This window comes from Rana temporaria, chromosome 12 (assembly GCF_905171775.1).
Source record: "Rana temporaria chromosome 12, aRanTem1.1, whole genome shotgun sequence".
Lineage (NCBI taxonomy): Eukaryota > Metazoa > Chordata > Amphibia > Anura > Ranidae > Rana > Rana temporaria.
In genome coordinates, this window is record NC_053500.1 from 28487867 (window position 1) to 28511149 (window position 23283).

Here is a 23283-nt window from a genome sequence, read left to right on the forward strand (position 1 = left end):
GGGCAAGTGCAGTATTCTCAAAGCACTTGCTCCGTAAGTTGCGGCGGCGTAGCGTAAATAGGCCGGCGTAAGCCCGCCTAATTCAAATGTGGAAGATGTGGGTGTGTGTTATGTAAATTATGTGACCCCACGCAAATTACGCTTTTTACGAACGGCGCATGCGCCGTCTGTGGACATATCCCAGTGTGCATTGCTCCAAAGTACGCCGCAAGGACGTATTGGTTTCGACGTGAACGTAAATTAGGTCCAGCCCCATTCACGGACGACTTGCGCAAACAACGTAAATTTTTCAAAATTTGACGCGGGAACGACGTCCATACTTAACATTGGTACGCCGCATGTACGCCTCATATAGCAGGGGTAACTTTACGCCGGGAAAAGCCTAACGTAAACGGCGTATCTGTACTGCGTCGGCCGGGCGTACGTTCGTGAATTTGTGTATCTAGCTGATTTACATATTTCTAGGCGTAAATCAGCGTACACGCCCCTAGCGGCCAGCGTAAATATGCAGTTAAGATACGACGGCGTAAGAGACTTACGCCGATCGGATCTAATACAAATCTATGCGTAACTGATTCTAAGAATCAGGCGCATAGATACGACAGCTCGGACTCAGAGTTACGACGGCGTATCTGGAGATACGCCGGCGTAACTTGTTTGAGAATCCGGGCCCAAGTATTTAAAGGGGTTGTAAAGGTAAAAAAAAAAATCCCTAAATAGCTTCCTTTACCTTAGTGCAGTCCTCCTTCACTTACCTCATCCTTCGATTGTGCTTTTAAATGTCCTTATTTCTTCTGAGAAATCCTCACTTCCTGTTCTTCTGTCTGTAACTCCACCCAGTAATACAAGGCTTTCTCCCTGGTGTGGAGAAAGCCTCTTGAGGGGGCGAGCAGGAGTGTCAGGACACCCACTAACACACAGCTCCTTTCTCTATCTGCAAAGTAGAGAGTGTCCTGACACTCCTGCTCGCCCCCTCAAGAGGCTTTCTCCACACCAGGGAGAGAGCCTCAAATTACTGTGTGGAGTTACAGACAGAAGAACAGGAAGTGAGGATTTCTCAGAAGAAATAAGGACATTTAAAAGCAAAATGGAAGGATGAGGTAAGTGAAGGAGGACTGCACTAAGGGAAAGGAAGCTATTTAGGGAATTTATTTTTACCTTTACAATCCCTTTAATGTATTATTTAACGTGAAGATATTCAGAAAATCCAGCAGCCATGGCCACCATTCCTGTGACATACACTGATCAATACTGAAAGTTCCATGTTTTCTCTCTTTGCAGTTGGATTGTATAACTTCGACAAGACCAAACAATGTATTGGAACCATGACCATCGAGATCGACTTCCTTCAAAAGAAGAGTGTGGACTCCAACCCCTATGACACAGACAGGATGGCCGGAGAGTATATCCAGCAGTTTAATAACCAGGCCTTCTCTGTCGGGCAGCAGGTACAGCTGTTGGTAGACTACCGCCAAACCATTGTTTTTCTTTCCGCTTATAAGTGGTCATTACCCTTTTATAATATCCATGTTTCAGCAAACGTACTATATAGTGGCTGCAGCATCAGTACAAACCAATCCTGTTTCCTGTAGCCCATTTCATATGGGGAATCCTAAAGCTTTGATTTTTGGTGCTTATGTATGCAAAGCATTATGTTGGCCCCCAGACAAAAGCATTTTCTGGCCAGTACATACCGTACTGAAAACAGAGGGTAAAGAGTGCCTGCGTGTTATACGCCGATATCATGTTTCACCAATAGGGGGCGGGGATCGGGCAGTCTGCCCCAGGAGCCACCCATTGGGGGGGGGGGGGGGGTGTCAGGCTGGCTGTCCCGCATCCCCTGCATAGTCTGAAGTTGAGAAAAAAAAGTCACTTGCCAGCCCCTTCTACAGCGCTCCTCCTTTGTCAGTGTCATTGTAAAACAAAGCTTTTAAGTGTCTTTATAGCTCCGTTTTTTTCTGGCTGCTCTCCTCCTGCTCTGAGTGTAGCTTTGATTGGAGGAGGAGAGCAGTCACATGATCTACTGTGTCACATAAGAAGAGAGCAGTCATGTGACCTACTGTGTCACATAAGAGGAGAGCAGTCATGTGACCAGGGCAGCCATCAGGAATTATGGGGCCCATTACACAGCTTCAGGCATGGGCCCCCTGGAGCACAGAGAACCGGGGGGGGGGGGGGGGCTTTACAAAAAGAAATAAAGAAAAATATATATATATAAAAAAAGGGGGGTAGCCATCTGGGGTGCTGGGGACCTATGGGCCCTTTAATAAAAAAAAAAAAAAATTATATATATATATATATATATATATATATATATATATATATATATATATATATATATATATATATATATATATATATATATATATATATATATATATATATATATATTATACAATTTTTTTTTTATTTGCATACAAAGCTTCCTCTGATTGTCTGAAGCAGAGAAGCTGGAAGATAGTGTCACAATTCCCAACGTAAGCATCCGGGACCTCTGGGCCCTTTAATAATAATTAATAATAATAATAAATAATAATAATAAAAAAAAGAAACCTCTGGGCCCTTTAATAAAAATAACTAAAAAAAATATATAAATAAAAATATACATGTAAAAAAAAAAGGGGGGGGGGGGTTGCCATCCAGGGCCCTGGGGACCTCTGGGCCCTTTAATAAAAAAATAAAAAATAAATAAACATTTATAATAAAAAAAAGGGGGTTTGCCACATGGGGCCCTGGGGACCTCTGAGCCCTTTAATTAAATAAATAAATAAATATATATATATATAGTTCTCAATGAACTTTGAGAACACTGGTGAGCATCCTCCTAGTGCATTGATTTTCCTACGATTCAGTAACTGCCAGCCTATATTGGAGGTAGGGACAGACAGTGTACTGAGAGTCTGCAGGATCCTGGCATTGCACCCATGACCTGCAAAAAATAATGAATGCCTTTTCTTACCTACAAAAAGATGTGCATTTTATTTGATTTCTTTTTTACAAAAGATGAAATGATCCTTTAGCTTGTTCAGAATGTTCGCACCTGGCTGAAGGCCCTTTAAAAATATTTCATGGCATCTGGGGTTCCTGGAACCTCTTCTTCTTGCTTCCCTCTTTCTGAAGAAGCAGCGGTTGTGTTCAGCAGTACATGAAGGGAATGTTTGCTCTTTTTCCTGTAGGTGGTATATCTGTTTTTTTTTAATTAATTATTTATCCAGCCTACACACTGATTTCCTTCATCGAATGTGTGGGTGGACTGCAGATGCACGCCATGCATTACACTGACTTGGCAAATCGTGATCCAAAACCTGAGTGTAGCCGTTCGAAATGTTTTGTGTTAAAGTCTTTGAGGAGAACAAGTCAGAAATGGCCATTTGTAAGTGTGTGAATCTGTACTTTAAAGTTGTTATAATAGTGCAGCCTTTCCTTTGAGGAATGGCACTGTGTGTTGTTATTCACTTGTGTTATATTCCCGTTGCAGCAGAAATATTAGCTTAGGCCCGGATCCTCAAAGGACTTGCGACGGCGTAGCGCCATGTACGCCGTCGTAAGTCCGAATGAGAGCCGTCATATCTATGCGCCTGATTCTTAGAATCAGTTACGCATAGATTTCTTTTAGATCGGACCGGCGTAAGTCTCTTACGCCGTCGGATCTTAACTGCATATTTACGCTGGCCGCTAGGGGCGCTTACGCTGATTTACGCGTCGAAATATGTAAATCAGCTAGATACGCGAATTCACGAACGTACGCCCGGCCGACGCAGTACAGATACGCCGTTTACGTTAGGCTTTTCCCGGCGTAAAGTTACCCCTGCTATATGAGCCGTACATGCGGCGTACCAATGTTAAGTATGGCCGTCGTTCCCGCAACGGAATTTGAAAATTTTACGTTGTTTGCGCAAGGTCGTCCGTGAATGGGGCTGGACGTAATTTACGTTCACGTCGAAACCAATATGTCCTTGCTGCGTATTTGGAGCAATGCACACTGGGATATGTCTACGGACGGCGCATGCGCCGTTCTTGAAAAACGTCAATCATGTTGGGTCACAAGTTATTTACATAAAACACACCCCCTGTTCCACATTTGAATTAGGCGGGCTTACGCCGGCCGATTTACGCTACGCCGCCTCAACTTACGAAGCAAGTGCTTTGAGAATACTGCACTTGCCCGTCTACTGCACTTGCCCGTCTACTGCACTTGCCCGTCTACTGCATTTGCCCGTTTACTGCACTTGCCCGTCTAAGTTGCGGAGGCGTAATGTAAATCGGATACGTTACGCCAGACTATAGATACGCCGCTGTACGAGAATCTAGGCCTTCGTGTCAGGCTGTAAGACTCCAGCCCTGCTGGTGGCAGATCAGAGGGCTCCAGTTAGTGTGCCATGTATACGTTCTCAGACGGGGGACATGATTACGGACCCTGAGACTATAATGAATCGTTTAGTTGAATACTATTCAGCTTTATATTCTCCTATAGTATAGGACCTATACTGTCTTATTATGATAGGAATTGATAGACCACCTATTGAGCCTTCCTAATTTGGAGGATGATGATAGAGAATGGTTATACCAAGCTATTACTCTTCATGTAATAGAAGCTGCCATCCTTTAATTTCCCCCAAATAAATCCCCAGGCCCAGAGGGGTTTCCAGTGGAGTGGTATGGTCAATACTCTGATACCTTGGGCATTTATACGGATGCTTATATGGTTCTTGTACCTAAACTGGGTAAGGATCTTGCATGCAAAGGGGGACGGGATATATTGTGGAAGGTTTTTTGTCTCTTCCTATTTTCCTGCCCCCTGTGTGGCATGGTTATGCTTCACCCTTTGTTTTGTTTTTTGTGCAAAATATTAAAATAAAATATAAAAAAAAAACAACAAAACAACTACCCTGTTTGCCCAAAAATAAGACCTACCCTGAAAATAAGACCTAGCATTATTTTCCAGGAGGGCTGCAATATAAGCTCTACCCTGAAAAAAAGCCGTAGTTAAAAATGCTTGTAAAATCCTATAATCCACTCTATTATAGTAGTATATAATGTACAATGTGTGTGTTTCTGTAATATAATTGTGGGGGAAGAGAGCTCTGGCGGGTAACAGAAGCACAGAGCGGCTCTATAACAAAGGTATTTGGCACAATTATATTACAGAAACACACACATTGTACATTATTTAATACTGTAATAGAGTGGATTATAAGATTTTTTCCAGCATTTTAACTCAGTTCACACTGAGGATTCCTGACAGGCAGGGAGGGAGAGGGGGAGAGAAGACATCACATTACATAGTAAGACCTACCCCGAAAATAAGCCCTACTGTGTCTTTTGTTGGCATAATTAATATAAGACCCGGGCTTATTTTCGGGGAAACACGGTATTTGGAGGATTGACATAAGTGTGTGCCTACTTTTGAATAGAATTGTGACTTTCTCTAAGGTATGTCGTAAATAAAGACCCATTTTCTACTTATTTTTACAAAAATTCTTTAAAAAGAGAGAGTTCATTATAGACCATCATTTATTGCCATTTAAAGTCCCTTTTATATGAGGGTTCTCTTTCTATTCAGTATGCAATTAAGGGATGCTGGCAATCAATCGGCTACAACTTACATTATTCTCTCTAGGATACTGGGCGAGGACAAAACTGTCCATTTTCTTTGATGTAATCATAACTGTATGAGCCCTAACATTGTTCTCAAGAGATAGGATGGCCTTAATGTCTGATTATTTTTTCTCTGCCAAGGAGTAAATGCAAGTATTTAAAAAGGAAAAAAGTATCCTCTTAGAGGCGAGGCTATACTTTTTATAACAGAGTGAAGATTCAGACTTGGATTTCCATTTTTTGACTTATGTTTTTTTTTTTTTTTAAATGATGGAACCAGTTTGGTGCTCGGTATTCAATCTACTATAGATGATACCAATACAATGTTGCCAAAGCTGCTATACATTTTCCCTCTGTAAATTCTACTTTTTAACATATGAAATATCTTGCCCTTTCCTGGTAAAATGTGTTCTTTCATCGGCAAACATCCGCTTTGTTCCTTGTCTGCAGCTGGTGTTCAGTTTCAACGATAAACTTTTTGGGCTGGTTGTAAAGGATATTGAAGCAATGGACCCAAGCATCCTGAGGGGGGAGCAACCCTCCGGCAAGAAACAGAAGGTGAGGTCATATTTAGATTTTTGTCATCTAAAAATTTTATGATTTTTGTTGTGATAATTGTTCTTTTTTTCTTGCACAACATTTCTTTTGCTGTCCTTTAAAGCGGAGTTTCAGGCTTTTATTTATTAAGTCGGCAGCTACAGAAAGTTTAGTTGCTGACTTTAAAGAAACAGCCACTCACCTGTCCCACGGTCCAGCGATGCAGCCGCACAGAGTCTCGCTACTCACCCCCTATTCTCTGCGGTGCCTCCATTAAACTGTGGGCAGCAGGCCGTCACATCTTGCGACTTCACGGCCGGGCGTGCACTGCGCATGCGCAAGTCGTGCTATGCTCGGAATGGCCAGGCAATCTTTTGGTAACTGTTAAGTGTCCAAGAAGATTGCAGAGAGGGAGGGGCCGCCTAGGGGGAGAGGAGTCGACACCTAGGTGACCCGTTCTCAGAAGCAGGAAGTGTGACAGGAAGTCCCTCTCAAAACGAAGCACCCACTCCCCCCAAGAAAAAAAATACACGCCAAATGTGGCATGTAAGGGGGCGAAGAGTGCTTAAAGCGGAAGTTCCACTTTTGGGTGGAACTCTTCTTTAAGGCCCCTTTCACACGTTGCTCTCTATGGAGATGGAGCAGCAGATGTCTGCGTGTCTGCTTATACCCACCGACATCCAATCCTGTCCGCTAAAAGTAGACAGACAGATGGGAGATCCGATCCCTATCTGTCTATTGGATCAGATGGAAACGGCCAGACTATCTGTTTCCATTCTGACCGCCCCTCAGAGAACAGCAGGGCTGTGTCTGCTCTGCATTAGCAGAGCGGACATGGACCTGTCATCCGCTTGCTTAGCGGGGATTGGTGGAGAGCTCCCCTGCTGAGTAGGCCGATTCTGAAATGCTTGTAATACACTTCTAAAAACGCGTGAGGATCCGCACATGTCTCATCCGCTTGCTCAGCGGGGATCGCTCCGTTGATCCCTGCTGAGCCGGCAGATGACAGGGCGGTACCAACCTGTCAGATCTCCGCTCTCCACTATGGGGGGATCGGATGAACATGCACCGCCTGTCCGTGTTCACCCGATCCACTCTACAAACAGATGGAAAAATAAGATTTTCCTCCGTCTGCAGAATCAGAGCGTATCGGACACCGATGAGATCGGGTGTCAGCGGATGTTTATCCGCTGACACCCGCTATCCCATAGGGATACATCTATGTCCGTATTTCATCTGAAAACAGATGAATGAAATATGGACATACGGTCCGCTGGTGTGAAAGGGCCCTAAAAAGGGAAGGAGATTACCAGTCACTACCTTTCATGTTCCCGTACACCCTTCTAGAGCTCGTCATACACTGATTGTTGGAACGTTGTCCATTGATCAGTGGCTGCAGGCGCTAGTCAGTGTATTCTGACTGTGGTGAGTGCTACTGTCAAAATATAATGTCTCTATTGAATGAAGGGTAGGTGGTAGTGGTGGAATTCCTCCATCCCCCTGGTTTGTGTGGCCTTATTGTTGCACCTATGAGATTGTCTCTTTCCATATGTTTTTTACAGTCTACACTGGCCTTGGGGTGTCAGTAGATTGGAGGTTCCTCAGTGGCACTGATGTAAATATTTCTGTATGTGTATATACATAAAAAAGACTCTTGACCATAACCATCACACAACACAATAGCATAGCAAGACATATGTAAAGTATAGCATATAATTTCCCCGTTTGTAGAACTTGATCTGTGTACTTCTTCTTTTGCAGATTGAAGCCGGTCTGGTGGTGGGAAACAGCCAGGTGGTTTTTGAAAAGGCAGATAACTCCTCCTTAAATCTCATAGGTGAGTTATACTGGGTTACAAAATGAGATTTTTTTTCTAAGGCCCTGTTCACACCTGAGTGATTTTCTACTTGAAGCTCTAAAATGCTCCACAAGCCAAATTTCATTAATTTCAATGGCCCTTGTTCAGTGTTCTGTCGCCTAAAGCAAAACGCCTGTCGCTAAAAGTACATGAGTTTATTTTTAGTAGATTGGGCCCCATAGACTTCAGTGGGAATGCCTGAAGTTTGTGTGACATGAGTGTTTTACGAGCGCTTTGTCACTAATTTTCTGCTCAAACAGCAGCTCTCACCGACTAATCTCCTCCAGCTCTCACCGACTAATCTCCTCCAGCTCTCACCGACTAATCTCCTCCAGCTCTCACCGACTAATCTCCTCCAGCTCTCCTCCCCTGGTGCTTTCTATTGGCTAAACAAAAACGTCAGAAGCGGTAAAAGACTTGTAATATGTTTCTAAAATGCTTGTAATACACTTCTAAAAACGCCCAAAACTTCCCCCCAAAGAAAGCCGGTAAATCTCTACGTTTAGGTGAGAATGCAGCCTAAAGCCTGGTACACACGGTCAAATTTTCTGCAGACAAAGCGTCAGCCTTTTGTCCAAAGGGTGTTGGCCATGAACTTGTCTTGCATACAAACTGCACACAATTGTCGGCCAACAAAAACCAACGTAGTGACATACTACGTGAATTCTCAGCTCTTGAGCGCCACCCTTTGGGCCTCTTCGTGTTTGAGCATTGATTCTGATCATGCGTGTTTGTACTTTGGACCTTTTGTGTGACAGACTTGTGTACACACAATTGGAAAATCTGACAACAGACCGTTGTTCGCGGACAATTTATTAGCCTGCCACCCAACATTTTTCTGTGAAAAGTTGGACAACAATTGTCTGATCGTACAAACGGTTGGATTGTAGGCTAACAGTCTGTCATCACAAAATTCCCGTTGATCGTGTGTACGAGGCTTTAGACTTCTGTGCCAAAATGTTTTATTGCAGAAGGGATAGCCTTTGTTGCAGTGAATCCTGGCACAGTCAGTTAATTTGACATAAAGGAGTGTTTGTGATTACAGGGCAGTTTGATGTTATGGTTACTTGGAGGCTTAAAGGGGTTGTAAAGGAATTTTTTTTTCCCCCTAAATAGCTTCCTTTACCTTAGTGCAGTCCTCCTTCACTTACCTCATCCTTCTATTTTGCTTTTAAATTTCCTTATTTCTTCTGAGAAATCCTCACTTCCTGTTCTTCTGTCTGTAACAACACCGTAATGTGAGGCTTTCTCCCTGGTGTGGAGAAAGCCTCTTGAGGGGGCGAGCAGGCAAGTCAGGACGCTCTCTACTTTGCAGATAGAGAAAGGAGCTGTGTGTTAGTGGGTGTCCTGACACTCCTGCTCGCCCCCTCAAGTGGCTTTCTCCACACCAGGGAGGAAAGCCTTGTATTACTGTGTGGAGTTACAGACAAAAGGAACAGGAAGTGAGGATTTCTTAGACGAAATAAGGACATTTAAAAGCAAAATGGAAGGATGTGGTAAGTGAAGGAGGACTGCACTACGGTAAAGGAAGCGATTTAGGGGGGAAAAAAAATCCTTTACAACCCCTTTAAGATGAGGCTTAACGTTGGTGTTATAGCGAGGGTGACCACTGGGGTTATCTGAAGGCTCGACACTGGTGTTTACAAGGGGGCTCGGCACTGGTTTTTTACAGGAAGACTCTACCACCGTGGGTTATAGGGAGTCTTATTGCCAAGGTCTTCAGGAAGGCTGTGCACTGTGGTTTACTGGCAGGTCAGTTGACTTCCACCCAAGTTGGTCTTGGTATGTCTGAAGATACATGGATTGAAATGTCTCGGTGGCACTGATTTAAAGGATAAGTAAATTTTTTAGAAAAAAAAATTATAAATGCACATTTTTCTTTTTTGCAGGCAAAAAAAAAGTGCTTTTTTTTTTTTTTTTTTTGGAGCCTGTAAAGCCTTGCATCAGTGATGCAGCAGACATAATGTGCATTGTTTATTTTTTTTGGAGCCTGTAAAGCATTGCATCAGCGATCAGCAGAAGGCTGGTGCCATGCAGGTCTCTTGCAGACCTGTCGGTGTTATCTGTGTGCCGTACATCCCATACAGACAAATGGATAGGATCTGACAGGAAGAATCAATGAACTACCTTGGTGATCCACAGCTCCGTGGTAGTTCATTGAGGAACTACAAGCCGACGGCTGCATAGGATGTTGGTGCTTGTAGTTCATTCACACAGCTAGCAGTGTAGAGAAAAATGACGCGCCCGTGTGGGTAGAGCCCTGCACGGTAGCGCTGAGTTAAAAACATGACAGCTAGTGTGGGGAACTTCTCCCTATGCTGCGATCACAGAGGAGGGGGATCAGTGAGCGGCTGCAAAACTGGGAACATGAGCTATTACAAAAATAGACAGATCAGGCAAGTTCAGCTTTTTAATATATAGTTGTATTAATAGGGATGTAGAGTTTCTATTTACAATGCATCTGGAAAGTATTCACAGCGCTTTACCTTACCCACATTTTGTTATGTTATAGCCTTATTCCAAAATGGATTAATTTCATTATTTTTCCTCAAAATTCTACAAACCATACCCCATATTGACAACATGAAAGAAGTTTGTTCATAAATCTTTGCAAATTCATTAGAAAAAAATAAAATAAAAATCCCATGTACAGAAGTATTCACAGCCTTTGCTATGGCACTCAAAATTGTGCTCAGATGCCTCCTGTTTCCACTGATCGTCCTTGAGCTATTTCTACAACTGTCCACCTGTGATAAATTCAGTTGATTGGACATTATTTGGAAAGGACCTCACAGTTAAGGCTGGGTTCACACTACGATTTTCCGTCCGTCAGCCGCATACGATTTCAGTATTGAAAACGTACGGGCCCGGACGGGAAAACGTATAGATAGACAATGCATTGCAAATCGTATGCACTCAGATGCATCCGGGTGCGTACGATTTGCTGGCAAAACGTTTTTTAAACGTACGCAAAACCGTGTTCAACCACGGTTTTGCGGCCGTTTTTAAAACAGTATGGCAAACGCATACATTTTTCTTTAACATTAACGTCAATAGAAAACGCACATATGTGCGGTTCCATACGTTCCCGTCCGTTTCAGCCACATACGGTTTTTCATATAAATCGTATGCGGCTGACGGACGGGAAAATCGTAGTGTGAACCCAGCCTAACAGTGCATGTCAGAGCAAAAAGTCATGAAGTCCAAGTAATTGTCTGTAGACCTCTGAGACAGGATTGTATAGAGGCACAGATCTGGGGAAGGGTACAGAAAAATGTCTACAGCATTGAAGGTCCAACGAGCACAGTGGCCTCCATCACCCGTAAACAGAAGTTTGGAACCACCAGGACCCTTCCTAGAGGGGACCCACTCGGCCAAACTAAGGAGATCGGGGAGAAGAGTCTTAGTCAGAAAGGTGACCAAGAAACATGGCAACTCTGACAGAGCTCCAGCGTTTCTCTGTAAAGAGGTGAACCTTCCAGGAAAAGGAAATGACAGCCCAACTGGAGTTTGCCAAAAGGCACATGAAAGACTCTCGGACCATGAGAAACAAAAATTCTCTGGTCTGATGAAGCAAAGATTGAAGTCTTTGGCCTGAATGGCAAGCGGCACCGCTCATCGCCCGGCCAATGCCATCCCTACAGTGAAGCATGGTGGTGGCAGCATCATGCTGTGAGGATGCAGCAGCATGAACTGGAAGACTAGTTGGGATCGAGGCAAAGATGAATCCAGCAACGTACAGAGACATCCTTGTTGAAAATCTGCTCCAGAGCGCTCTGGACCTCAGACTGGGGTGAAGGTTCATCTTCTAACAGGACAACGACCCTAAGCACAACAATGGGAGTGCCTACAGGACATCTCTGTGAATGTCCTTGAGTGGCCCAGACTTGAACCCGATTGAACATCTCTGGAGAGATCTGAAAATGGCTGTGCACCGATGCTCCTCATGCAACCTGATGGAGTTTGAGAGGTCCTGCAAAGAAGAATGGGAGAAACTGCCCAAAAATACGTGTGCAAAGCTTGTAGCATCATACTCAGAAAGACTTGAGGCTGTAATTGGTGCCAAAGGGGCTTCACCAAAGAATTGAGCAAAGGCTGTGTGTGTGTGTGTGTTTTTTATTTTATAAATTTGCAAAGATTTCAAACAAACTTCTCTCACGTTGTCATTATGGGGTATTGTTTGTAGAATTTTGAGGAAAATAATGAATTTAATTAATTTTAGAATAGGGGCGTAACATAACAAAATGAGGAAAAAGTGAAGCGCTGTGAATACTTTTCGGATGCACTGTACATGAAATCCTTTCTCCAGTTTGTAATGACAGAGCTGTTTTACTCTCTAATTAAAACCTTGTGAATGGCACTGCTGTCCTGACTGCTTGTAACTGTGTCTCTAAATTCAGGTAAATCAAAGACCAAGCAAGACCGTCAGTCTATCATCAACCCCGACTGGAACTTTGAGAAGATGGGTATTGGTGGTCTGGACAAGGAGTTCTCGGACATTTTCAGACGAGCCTTTGCTTCAAGAGTCTTCCCTCCAGAGATTGTGGAGCAAATGGGTAAGTCTTTTGTATGGGGTGACTTATGAATGGGGATATTATATGCTGAATAAAGTTATTACCGTATTTATCGGGGTGACGTCAGTGATCGTCTTTCCCTATATCAGGGAACAGACGATCAATGACACTGCCACTGTGAAGAACAGGGAATGTGTCTTTACACACACCTCTCCCCGTTCTTCAGCTCCGGTGAGCGATTTGCGGGACTCTGACGGAGATCGGGTCCGCGGGCGCTGTCACAGAGCTTAGGACCGGGTCGCAAGCGACCTCACGGCTGGGCTTAAAGGGACACGTACAGGTACGTGATTGTGCCCAGCCGTGCCATTCTGCCAACGTATATTGGGGTGAAGGGGTCCTTAAGTGGTTAAAGGAACCTATTTAGAAAATAAAAAACAAACCTTTACAACCCCTTTAACCATTTTAAGAAAAAATAAGGTCATTTTTAAATGAATGGGACATGGTCATGTTTACCACAGTGCAGCATTCCCCCTTTTTTTTCCGCCCCTTTGGGGGCGTGGCTTTTTTGACACACAGTTTTCAATTCCACCATTTCCTATAAAAGCGCTTGCCCATGGTGTGTGAGACTAGCCTAGCTCAGAGGAAGGGGGTGCGCCCCCCAAATGCATTAGCTGTACCCCATGTTCTGTGCATGTCCATGCACTGTGTTTATGGCCTTTTGTCAGTTGCATTTTGTGAGTACCCACTTTTTATACTAAAATCTTTTTTATTATTAAATTATCTCTGGTAATGCTCTAGGTAGGCGCTCCTTCCATTTCTGTTTTTCTTGTATTCCCTCTTTTAACCACTTGCCTACCAGGCACTTTCACCCCCCATAGGCACTGATGGGTGTCACTCATGGACAGTGGTGTGTGGCACTGGTGGAGGGCACTGATCTGTGTCACTCATGGACAGTGGTGTGTGGCACTGGTGGGGGGTTCTGATAGGCAGGTCTGATAATCTGAGCATTGATTATATTTTTGTACACAATCATGTTACTGACCTGTTGCCAATTTAACCGAATTATTTGCTAAATGCTCTTGCAGTTCTTCCCCATTGGTACCACTTACTTTGCCATCTTTTTGTTGCCCTGTCCCAGTGTTGCTGCTAACCGTTTTAAAATTGCATTTTTTTCCCCTTAAAATGGTACATTTTCCAGTTGAAACATTTGATATGTTTTCTATTTTCTAGGGTGAATAAAATATGGGTTTATGAGATTTGCCAATCGTTGCATTCTGTTTTTATGTAGATTCTATAGTGTCTTTTGGGGTTGTAGGGGGGGGGGGGGGGGGCAAGATCATGGTACAAACCTAAGTTCGTAAAGTGACACTTTATTTTTAGAAGGAAAGAAATCTGTCCACACACAACCCGCTTTTTAATGCAACATCATTTCTGTATAATTTTTTTTATTACTGATCAGCATTAAACAAAATATTCAAAGGTCTGCCCAGCCTGATGAACTTTGATAAGGAGGGTAAGGCTGTCATACGCCCACTACTGGCATTCTTTTACCAAGCTGTGCTGACAGGTGTGTTTTGGTAGTGGGAGCCGCCTGTCATCCCAGTCTAATTCTTCAGGATTGTGACCTTTTCCTGGCACACAGGTGTCAGTGTACAAGGAGATAAAATCTACAAGACAGGGCTGGGTTGCTCAGCAAAGCTTGGGGGAAATTTCCTGAATTCTGCTAGAAAAATGTGTGACACCAGTTTATCTGTTTCAAAGGGGTGTTTTAGTGCGTATAACAGGAGCACTTGGCACAAGAGGCTACGTTCATATATCAGCATTTCCGGTGGGAATCTATAGATACAGAAATGATGGCGTAAAACTATTTTTTCTATTATATTGCACCATACAGAATGGCTAAAGACCTTGTTTTTGTTTTACTATCCGCTACCCATTTGACTGATCTCCCTTCACTTCCTGTCCTAGAGACACAACGGGAAGTAAGAGGAAATCTCTCCAAAGTGGCAAGAACTCCTCTTTTAACAGGTGTCCATTGGAGGATTTACCCTTCACTCCTCTTCTGGTGACATCTGTACAACTGTTGCCTTTCCCATCACTTTTCTGTTCCAGTTACATTGAAAAAGGACAAACATCGAGCATGTGAATCTTCCCAGCAGGAATGCAGATCCTTATATAACCTATCCAAAGCTAAAAAAAGTGGATGCTAAATAATACCCTTATTCTTCGTAAATAATCCCTACACATCCCTGTAATCATATTTTCATGAAATCCTTTCCTACTGTGTTTTGCGGATTCCTAGTAATGTCCTCCAGTGAGCTCCCAAACCTCTCCTTTTCTCTCCCTCACTTTCCATTTGCGGTACACAATCGTTGAGCTCTATGCACGCTACTAATCCCACAGTCCATAATCCATCTCAGAAATAAGCAAGGAGGAGGGCGGGCTATATTCTAAATACAGAAGGACCATGTAGATTGAACATAGACACCCTCTAACAGGAAGTCTGATCACAGCAGCAAAAATGTTTTTTTCTTTTTTTTCCAGCCAGCGCAATTTCTCTGTGAAATATTAAAGCCCGTCTCCAGGCAAAATCGATCCTTACTACCCATTCACAAAATCCAACACCCCTTTTGTACTTGATAGGCGATTCTGCGATGGGACAGAAATGAATGTGTGTGTTTAGCTGCTGCCTCCACTGCGACTACTACCAAGGTGGGGTCCAGGAAATGAATGGAGTATTGCAAAGTGGGTGTGGCGCTGCTTACAGTATGTGCCTCATGGAAAAATTGTGTAAAGAAAAAACAATGTTTTAAACCTATGCAAAAATTACATATATGAATGCAAACAGTGTAGCATAATAAACAAACAGTGACTTCAAATAAATGTATTAATAATTAGTGCAAAGAACATATAAAGTGACCAGTGCTACAGATTATAAATTCTTTTGTGGTTATAAATAAAAGTGACAAAGGTCCTTAAAAGATATGTAAACATTCCTTTTTTTTTTAAAACAAACCTGTCATACTGACCTCCTCTGTGCAGTTGGTTTTGCACAGAGTGGCCCCGATCCGCCTCCTTCTGGGGTCCCTTAGCGGCGCTCCTGGCTTTTTTTCTCAATTGCCTCCGTCGGAGAAGCGCTCTCCCTCGGTGCACCCATGCCGGCACGTTCCCGTGTCCTGCTGCTGCGTTCATTGACAGACAGCAGGACTTGGCTCCGCCCCCCAGCTCCTGCATCCTTGGATTTGATTTGATCGCTTCATGGCCTTTTGGCTAAAGATCAAGTGTAGTATCTGTTTCTTATTCAGTTGCCAAGGATGCGCTGAAGCACCTCCTAAGCGGGGAGGGTGGATGCAAATCCAATGGCGTCATTGCACCTGGAAGGACGGTTTCGGGAGGGATTGGTGTCGAGGGTAGGCCACCGTCGAGTCTGAGCAGCCCTGGAAGGGTGCTTATGGTGAGGATGGGTGGCTGCACTGGGGTTTGGCTTTTTTTGCAGAGTCTTATTCTGGCCTTCTGGCTGGTGTGGGTGTAAGTGCTGTCTCTGCCGAAGATCCGGTGGAGCCCTGTATTTGAGACGGGGTGAGGCCCATGCAAATCCGCTGGATTGAGGGGGGCCTAGAAGGGCTAGTACCGGGAAGCTGTAAGAGAATGGCTTCCCTGAGAAAACCTGGAAGGGGCTCTCTCCAGCAGGGATGGAGGGCTGCACTGACCCCGTCGGGGGGGTCGGATAGGAACTTGAAAGCCTATGGTGCATGTGCCCCTGGAGTAGCAGTCCAGGGGTACCTGAAAGTCACTGTGAGTGAGGGTCACATTGATTTGACGGTACCACGGTCAGTGCACCCAGATCACGCTTCTTTTAAGCACCTGCCTCCTGGGCCTTTTGGCTGGGACCAGAGGAATTTTTTATTCCTGGCGGACGGCTGGCCATTGAAGTTTGCACAAATGGCGACCTTTTCACTCTCCTCTATTTCCTTCTCCCCCACTTTATTTTACTTGTGCCCCGGGGGATTCAGGGCAAGGCCCTCTGATTTTAGAGGCTTTGTGTACACCCATCTACAGACATCTAAGACTAACCTATCTAGCCCTGTAAAGAAGAAATCGTATACATAACCTTTTTTGAAGCCCTCCGATCCGGACTAGTGGCGGAAGCTCTGCAGAGGACACAGCCGACAATAATGGAGTTACATAACCCATAGACTTGCTATACTGCCTCCTCTGCACCCGCTTCCACAATGAAGCGACAGCTCAGCGAGGGATTGGGTCAGATCGGCTTCAGAAGAGGAATGTATACTGATTTCTTCTTTACAGGGCTAGATAGGTTAGTGTTAGATTGTGGATGTCTATAGATGTAGTGATTTTAGTATTTGGACTTATCCAAAAGACAAAAACACTTCCCTGTTTGTACAGAGCAGCTGTGTAGGCAAAAGCATCAATCAGCCAGCAATACTGACCGTGCCAGGAACCCAAATCATTCATAAAAGAAAAGGCAAAGGAACAGATAACCTCTGCAATGCAAAAATAGCTTATTAAAGTGGTATTGAACTCTGTACTACCACTTGTACCTACAGGTAAGCATATAATAAAGCTTGCCTGTAGGTACAGTGAATATCTCTTAAACTTGCACAGTTTAGGAGATATTCACCGGACCTTCAGAGCTCGTGCCGGAAACAGTGGCTCCTGTGCGGGAGTGAAGTCATTGCATCCATGGCCACTCGTGTAGCCAGAGGCCGTGGACCCGGAAGGAAGACCGGAGAAGATATCGGCCGTCTCAGCTGTGACAATCGCGGTGCTGGAGGGTTTCGTTCTTAGGCAAGTCTATCATAATGTGTTGGTATGTAATGCATACTAGTACATTATGACATTGCCTGGCAGGGATTCTTTTTTTTTTTTTTTTTTTAATCACCTGTAGTTTAAGAATAAAAATACGGCAGAAAAAAAAAAATCAGCAAAGCACCCCCTCTGAACGGATCGGACCTGCTCAACAAAGCAATGTTGATATGAGACTGCTGGGCAGTGGGGGAAAAAAAGGATAAGGAGAGGGCGCTTTTTGTTGGTTCGGATATCCATATACAGCTAGGTGGTGCTGTGAGAGTTTTCTGGTGAGTGGAGCAATAAGAGGGGGAGCACCGAACACGTGCCACACCGTATGGTCTTTCGTGGAATTCTTGTAACACTAAGTGTTTAACAGCAGCGCTTTACTATATTTGACTTGTCATTTGGAGCACTATATTAAAGCGGAATTCCACCCAAAAATTGAACTTCCCCTTTTTGGAACCCCCCCCCCCCCCCCTGTGTAATACAGGTATTTGCACCCACTTCCAGGGAGAGACTCTCACAGGAGTCACTCCCACTTTCCGCCCACTCCCCCCCCCCCCACCTTCTGGTAAACACACTGGTCCCAGGAGACTGCGGGGACCACTGGGAAGGCGCAGTGCTACTCGCGCATGCGCAGTAGGGAACCGGGCAGTGAAGCCGTAGGGCTTCACTTCCTGATTCCCTCACTGAGGATGGCGGCGGGGGGCAGCAGAGAGACGAGCGAACTGCTCGGCCTCAGGCTGCTGACATCACGGGCCACGCTGGACAGGTAAGTGTCCATTTTTTAAAAGTCAGCAGCTGCCGTATTTGTAGCTGCTGGCTTTTAATATTTATTTTTTCGTGGGACCTCCGCTTTAAGGACTGAGAACCTTTTGACACTTTTTTATATTTAACCACAAAAGGACTTCTAATCTGTAGCACTGGTCACTTTATATGCCATTTGTACTAATTATTCATACATTTTATTTGATAGTCCTGTTTATTTTCTTATGCTACACTGTTTGCATTAATATATGTAATTTTTTCTTGAGGCACATACTGCTATTAAGCAGCGCCACACCTTATTCATTTCCTGACCCTATCTTGGTTTGCAGTCGCAGTGGAGGGCAGCAGGTACCCACAACACGTTTCCGTCCATAGAGCAAGCAAGCGATTGGGAGCTTTCCGTTAGCCGCCAGTAACCTGTGTTCGGGTGCGTGCTCTCGGCACAGCTGTGTTTGCAATGTGGTACGCTAATATGCAGTCCGCACGGCACCAAGGCCCACCCGCTGGGATATAGCATATTTGCATGCCATCGGTTGCCAAGAGTTAGTGAAGAATCTACCAAACACCAGAGAGGAAAGCAAAATCGTACCTGGCCGGTCACCATGGGTTTAGTTGGTTGTCGATTTTTCTACTTTTTTCTACTGCTCTCCTCACTTGACTATGAGGCAGCCCCATGAAGTCATCCACAGTAACTAAACCACATTTGTTTAGCAGAGAAGGAAAAGGATTAGAATGGCTACTGAGTCTTCCTGTCCTAGTGACACAATTTATTGTCCTGGTGTCGTCGGGACAGAAAATGAGGCAAGGTTTCTCCAATGAGAACAATAAAACTGAAGACTTTTCCACTTTTATTGAAAACTAAATTTAAAATGTTTTGATTGGATTTGTGTTTAATGTAGTCTGATTTTACTTTTTGTCCTGCAGGGTGCAAGCATGTGAAAGGCATCCTTCTCTTTGGTCCTCCTGGTTGTGGTAAGACCCTCATGGCTCGACAAATTGGTAAAATGCTAAATGCCCGTGAGCCTAAAGTAGTCAATGGTCCTGAAATTCTAAACAAGTACGTTGGGGAATCTGAAGCTAACATTCGTAAGCTGTTTGCTGATGCCGAGGAGGAACAGCGGAGGGTGAGTCCCATTCTCATTGGCCAATGCTCATTAAAATTAAATAGTCCAACAATGAACTTTTCTTATTTGCTCCTTTTTGATCTCTTAGGCCTCATGCACACTGGACATTTACAGCTGCTGTTTTTGGCTTCAGATGTTTCTTTCTACAGTCAATAAACTCCCCATCATGTTATCCTGTGTGTCCATGCACACATAGACTGTTATCAACTGTATTTGGCTGGGGCATTTTTTTGGCTGTAAAAAAAAAAAAAAAAAAAACAGTGGGTTCTCAGTTTTTCAGCTATAAAAAACGCCGATCAAAATGCTCAACTATCGTGGCTCACCAGCGGTTTTTTAAACTTTTTGATCCATTGAAGAAAAAAAAAAGAGAGAAAAAACGCTATTGCAAAAAACGTTTTAAAACTCACTGCTGGTGTTTTTTATAATGTTATTTTAACATCCAGTGTGCAGGAGGCCTTAACCACTTCAATACCCGCCGATTGTGAACTGACGTCCTGGGTTCCAGTGGGGATATCTGAATGATGTCCTGCAGCCACAGGCATCATTCCGATATCCATCTCTTCAGCCGGCGATTCTGTGCCACCATAAAGAATGTCATCCGCTGGGGCGGTTTCGCCGCTTGATCGTTCTTATAGGCAGCGGGAGGGACGCCCCCCCCTCCCGCCCGCCATTCGGTGCTTCTCCGGGCTATCCTTTGCCATCGGAAGACCCGGAGAAATGATCCACCGGCCGTCGGATGGAAACAATAGAGTAGACTGGTGACCAGATTGGTCACCAGTCATCTCTTGATCATCTGAGGCCACGGGCGCGATGTTATGACGTCCACGCCCGGGTCCTGAATGTAAACACAGCCGCAATCGCGGCTGAATGCATTAGATCTGTGAATTTTTTTTTCATGATCTAATGCTTTCCAGCCTGGAGGAGAGATGTGGGGTCTTATTGACCCCGCATCTCTCCATAAAGAGTACCTGTCACGAACCATTCCTATTACAAGGATGTTTACAGTTCCTATGTAATAGGAATAAAGTGAGCAAAAAGTGTAAAAATAAAAGAAATTGAGTAAAATAATAAAAAAATAAATTTTAAACGCCCCTGTCGCCGGTAGCTCGCGCACAGAAGCGAACACACAAGCAAGTCCCGCCCACATATGTAAACGCTGTTTAAACCACACATGTGAGGTATCGCCGCGTCCATTAGAGCGTCAGCAACAATTCTAGACCTCCTCTGTAACTCTAAAATTGTAACTTGTAAAAGAAAAATAAGCGACGCCTATGGAGATTTTTAAGTACTGACGTTTGGCGCCATTCCATGAGTGTGCACAATTTTAAAGCGTGACATGTTGGGTATCTATTTACTCGGCGTAACTTCATCTTTCACATTATACAAAAAGAATTGGGCTAACTTTACTGTTTTGTTATTTTTTAATTCACAAAAACCGTTTTTTTTCCCCCAAAAAAAGGCGTTTGAAAATGATTGCGCAAATACTGTGCGAGATAAAAAGTTGCAATGGCCGGCATTTTATTTCCTAGGGTGTCTGCTAAAAAAACATATATAATGTTTGGGGGTTCGGAGTAATTTTCTAACAAAAAAATTATGATTTATGCATGTAGGAGAGAAGTGCCAAAATAGGCCCGGTATTGAAGTGGTTAAAGTAGACTGCCAAAAATAAAATAAAATTTCCCCTCTGGAGCTTTTTGTTACTAGTGTGAGTGAACGAATGCACAGCTGCCATCTACACCAGGTCTTCAAGTTGCCTAGTTTGATTGGTGCACGTGCTTTGGAGCTTTGTGGGTTGAGCCGGCCTGGCTTGTGTGTCTTTAACACTTCAAAAGCAAGTCTTTCCTTCCATAGTACGACTCCATTTGTGTCCAGATAGGGATTTTAGGTGTGTACCACCCCCACACACACCATTCACTTTGTGTGTTCAACACATCTCTTCCACTTTTAACATGAAATAATCAAACCAGTAGGTAAAGTGGGTGGCCTCCGTAATGGGCACAGCAAGGGTGAAGATTCGGGATCTCGGTACAGAGATCTCACTAGTAGAATCCTAAGGCTCCATGCACACTGAAGCTGATAAACTGCAGTTTATTGGCGCTTTGGCTTTTTTATTTTTAAAGCCCATAAACTGAACTCTATGTTAGCCTATGTGTCCATGCACACCTGAGCGTTTATTAGTGTTAATGAGCTTTGGAGTTTATTGGCTTTTTTCTGAACGCCCGAAATTTGCGTTCAAAGTGACGTTTTTTGGTGGGAAAAAACGCTGAAATACGCAAAACACTCAAACGCTGGTGGAAAAAAAAGCTACACTGAAAAACGCTGATTAAAGCTATTGCAAAAATGCTAAAAAAACGTTGAAAGGCTCCCTGCAAAGCTACTGGCGTTTTTTATACCTTTTCTCAGCTTCAGTGTGCATGGAGCCTAAAGATTCATTTGGAAGATACTGACGATTCAGTGTTTGTACTCCTCTTACAAACACTGAAATATCCGTTTCAAATGGACTGACCCTTTAAGCAGGATAAAAAGCAGCAACTGAAATGCAGCACAACATATATAATGGCAATTTGCTCGAGAGGTGAAGCTGTTAACCTTACTCTTGACTATGAATATATCACTGATTGCACCATACGTCATTAATAAATATAATTGTTTTGCTTACAGCTTGGTGCCAACAGTGGTCTGCACATTATCATCTTTGATGAAATAGATGCCATATGTAAGCAGAGAGGCAGCATGGCGGGCAGCACTGGCGTCCATGACACTGTAGTCAACCAGCTGCTGTCTAAGATTGATGGTGTGGAGCAACTTAATAATATCCTAGTTATAGGTAAGAACTTTAGCTGGTAGAAGGTGGCTTCTGTCTCTCACTACATGGGTGCTGCGGTCTTATCGCTGTCCTATTTCTTCCTCTGTGTGTCTTGTACAGGGATGACCAACAGGCCAGACCTGATAGATGAGGCTCTTCTGAGACCTGGTAGACTGGAGGTCAAAATGGAGATTGGTGAGTGCGACTTTCTTTTTTTACTAGGGACGGCATCACTCCTCTGTTCCTCCCTTTGACATGTCTGTTATCTGATCTTCTCAAGGCTTGCCCGATGAGAAAGGTCGCCTCCAGATCCTCCATATCCACACTGCGCGCATGAGAGAACACCAACTACTAGCTAGTGATGTGGAAATTCCCGAGTTGGCCACAGAGACCAAAAACTTCAGTGGAGCTGAGCTGGAGGGACTTGTGAGGGCAGCACAGTCCACAGCCATGAACCGACATATCAAGGTGAGACATGCTCTCTGGCTTGTTTAAAGATCTGTGTATTTAGCCATCTCTACCAATCTAATGTAGCGCTTGGTCCATGAATAATAAAGGCAGTTACTTGAGGGGTTGCCTAAGTTTATACAAACCACTGCCAGCTGCTTGTTCCCTAAATGTGGTGTGTGAATTGGGCCGTAGCTGCTTTATATAGGGCCTTCTCTTGAAAATGTTTTACTTTATGACAAGGTGTACCTTTGTTCGCCACACAGACCTACCCTCTGTGTTCTGGGTATCCTGGTCTGACTGTGTTTTGGTCTCAACATCTAGTAGCTTAGCCATACATAGCCCAACTCTCTGACTGAGGAGTGCATCAGTAGCCAATTAAAGATCTCATTGCATGGGGAGAATTGTGTGTCTATGCTTTGCTAGCAGGGCTTGGCCCTAAACTCAAGCATTTACTAAGTTCCAAGATCAGAGGGAAGCGCAAAAGGGTTTTTTGTAAAGGTCATTGGTGTAATTTTTGGGTGCTTACGCTTAATTAGGACTTGCATCCACTGGCTACTTAGTCACTTTCTGTACTGGTAAAGACATTTCATGTCCAAGTGGCTTCTACTTTTATCTATAGCATGACCAGATAAATGAGAATCCTCATAGACATATTAGCTGCATCATGGCTTCAACAAAAATAATCTGCAAAGTAGATTCTAATCATTAATGTATCATTTTGTCCAAGCACTTGTAAAAACACTCATAGATAAGGCACCTAATCCCAAAGAGAAAATTAGATAAGACAATGGGAGGAAAAGGGGATATTTGCGGTGC

General features: G+C 43.9%; 1 protein-coding gene across 1 annotated transcript in view; it reads left to right on the plus strand.

The window, feature by feature from the left end:
* Positions 1 to 23283, plus strand: part of NSF (N-ethylmaleimide sensitive factor, vesicle fusing ATPase) — a 96829-nt gene that overhangs the window by 63391 nt on the left and 10155 nt on the right. The window contains exons 5-12 of the mRNA XM_040331373.1: positions 1282 to 1448; positions 6049 to 6156; positions 7897 to 7972; positions 12394 to 12549; positions 19012 to 19211; positions 21873 to 22038; positions 22138 to 22212; positions 22298 to 22485. Coding sequence (XP_040187307.1) covers positions 1282 to 1448; positions 6049 to 6156; positions 7897 to 7972; positions 12394 to 12549; positions 19012 to 19211; positions 21873 to 22038; positions 22138 to 22212; positions 22298 to 22485 — 1136 coding nt within the window. The remainder of the gene's footprint in view (positions 1 to 1281; positions 1449 to 6048; positions 6157 to 7896; positions 7973 to 12393; positions 12550 to 19011; positions 19212 to 21872; positions 22039 to 22137; positions 22213 to 22297; positions 22486 to 23283) is intronic.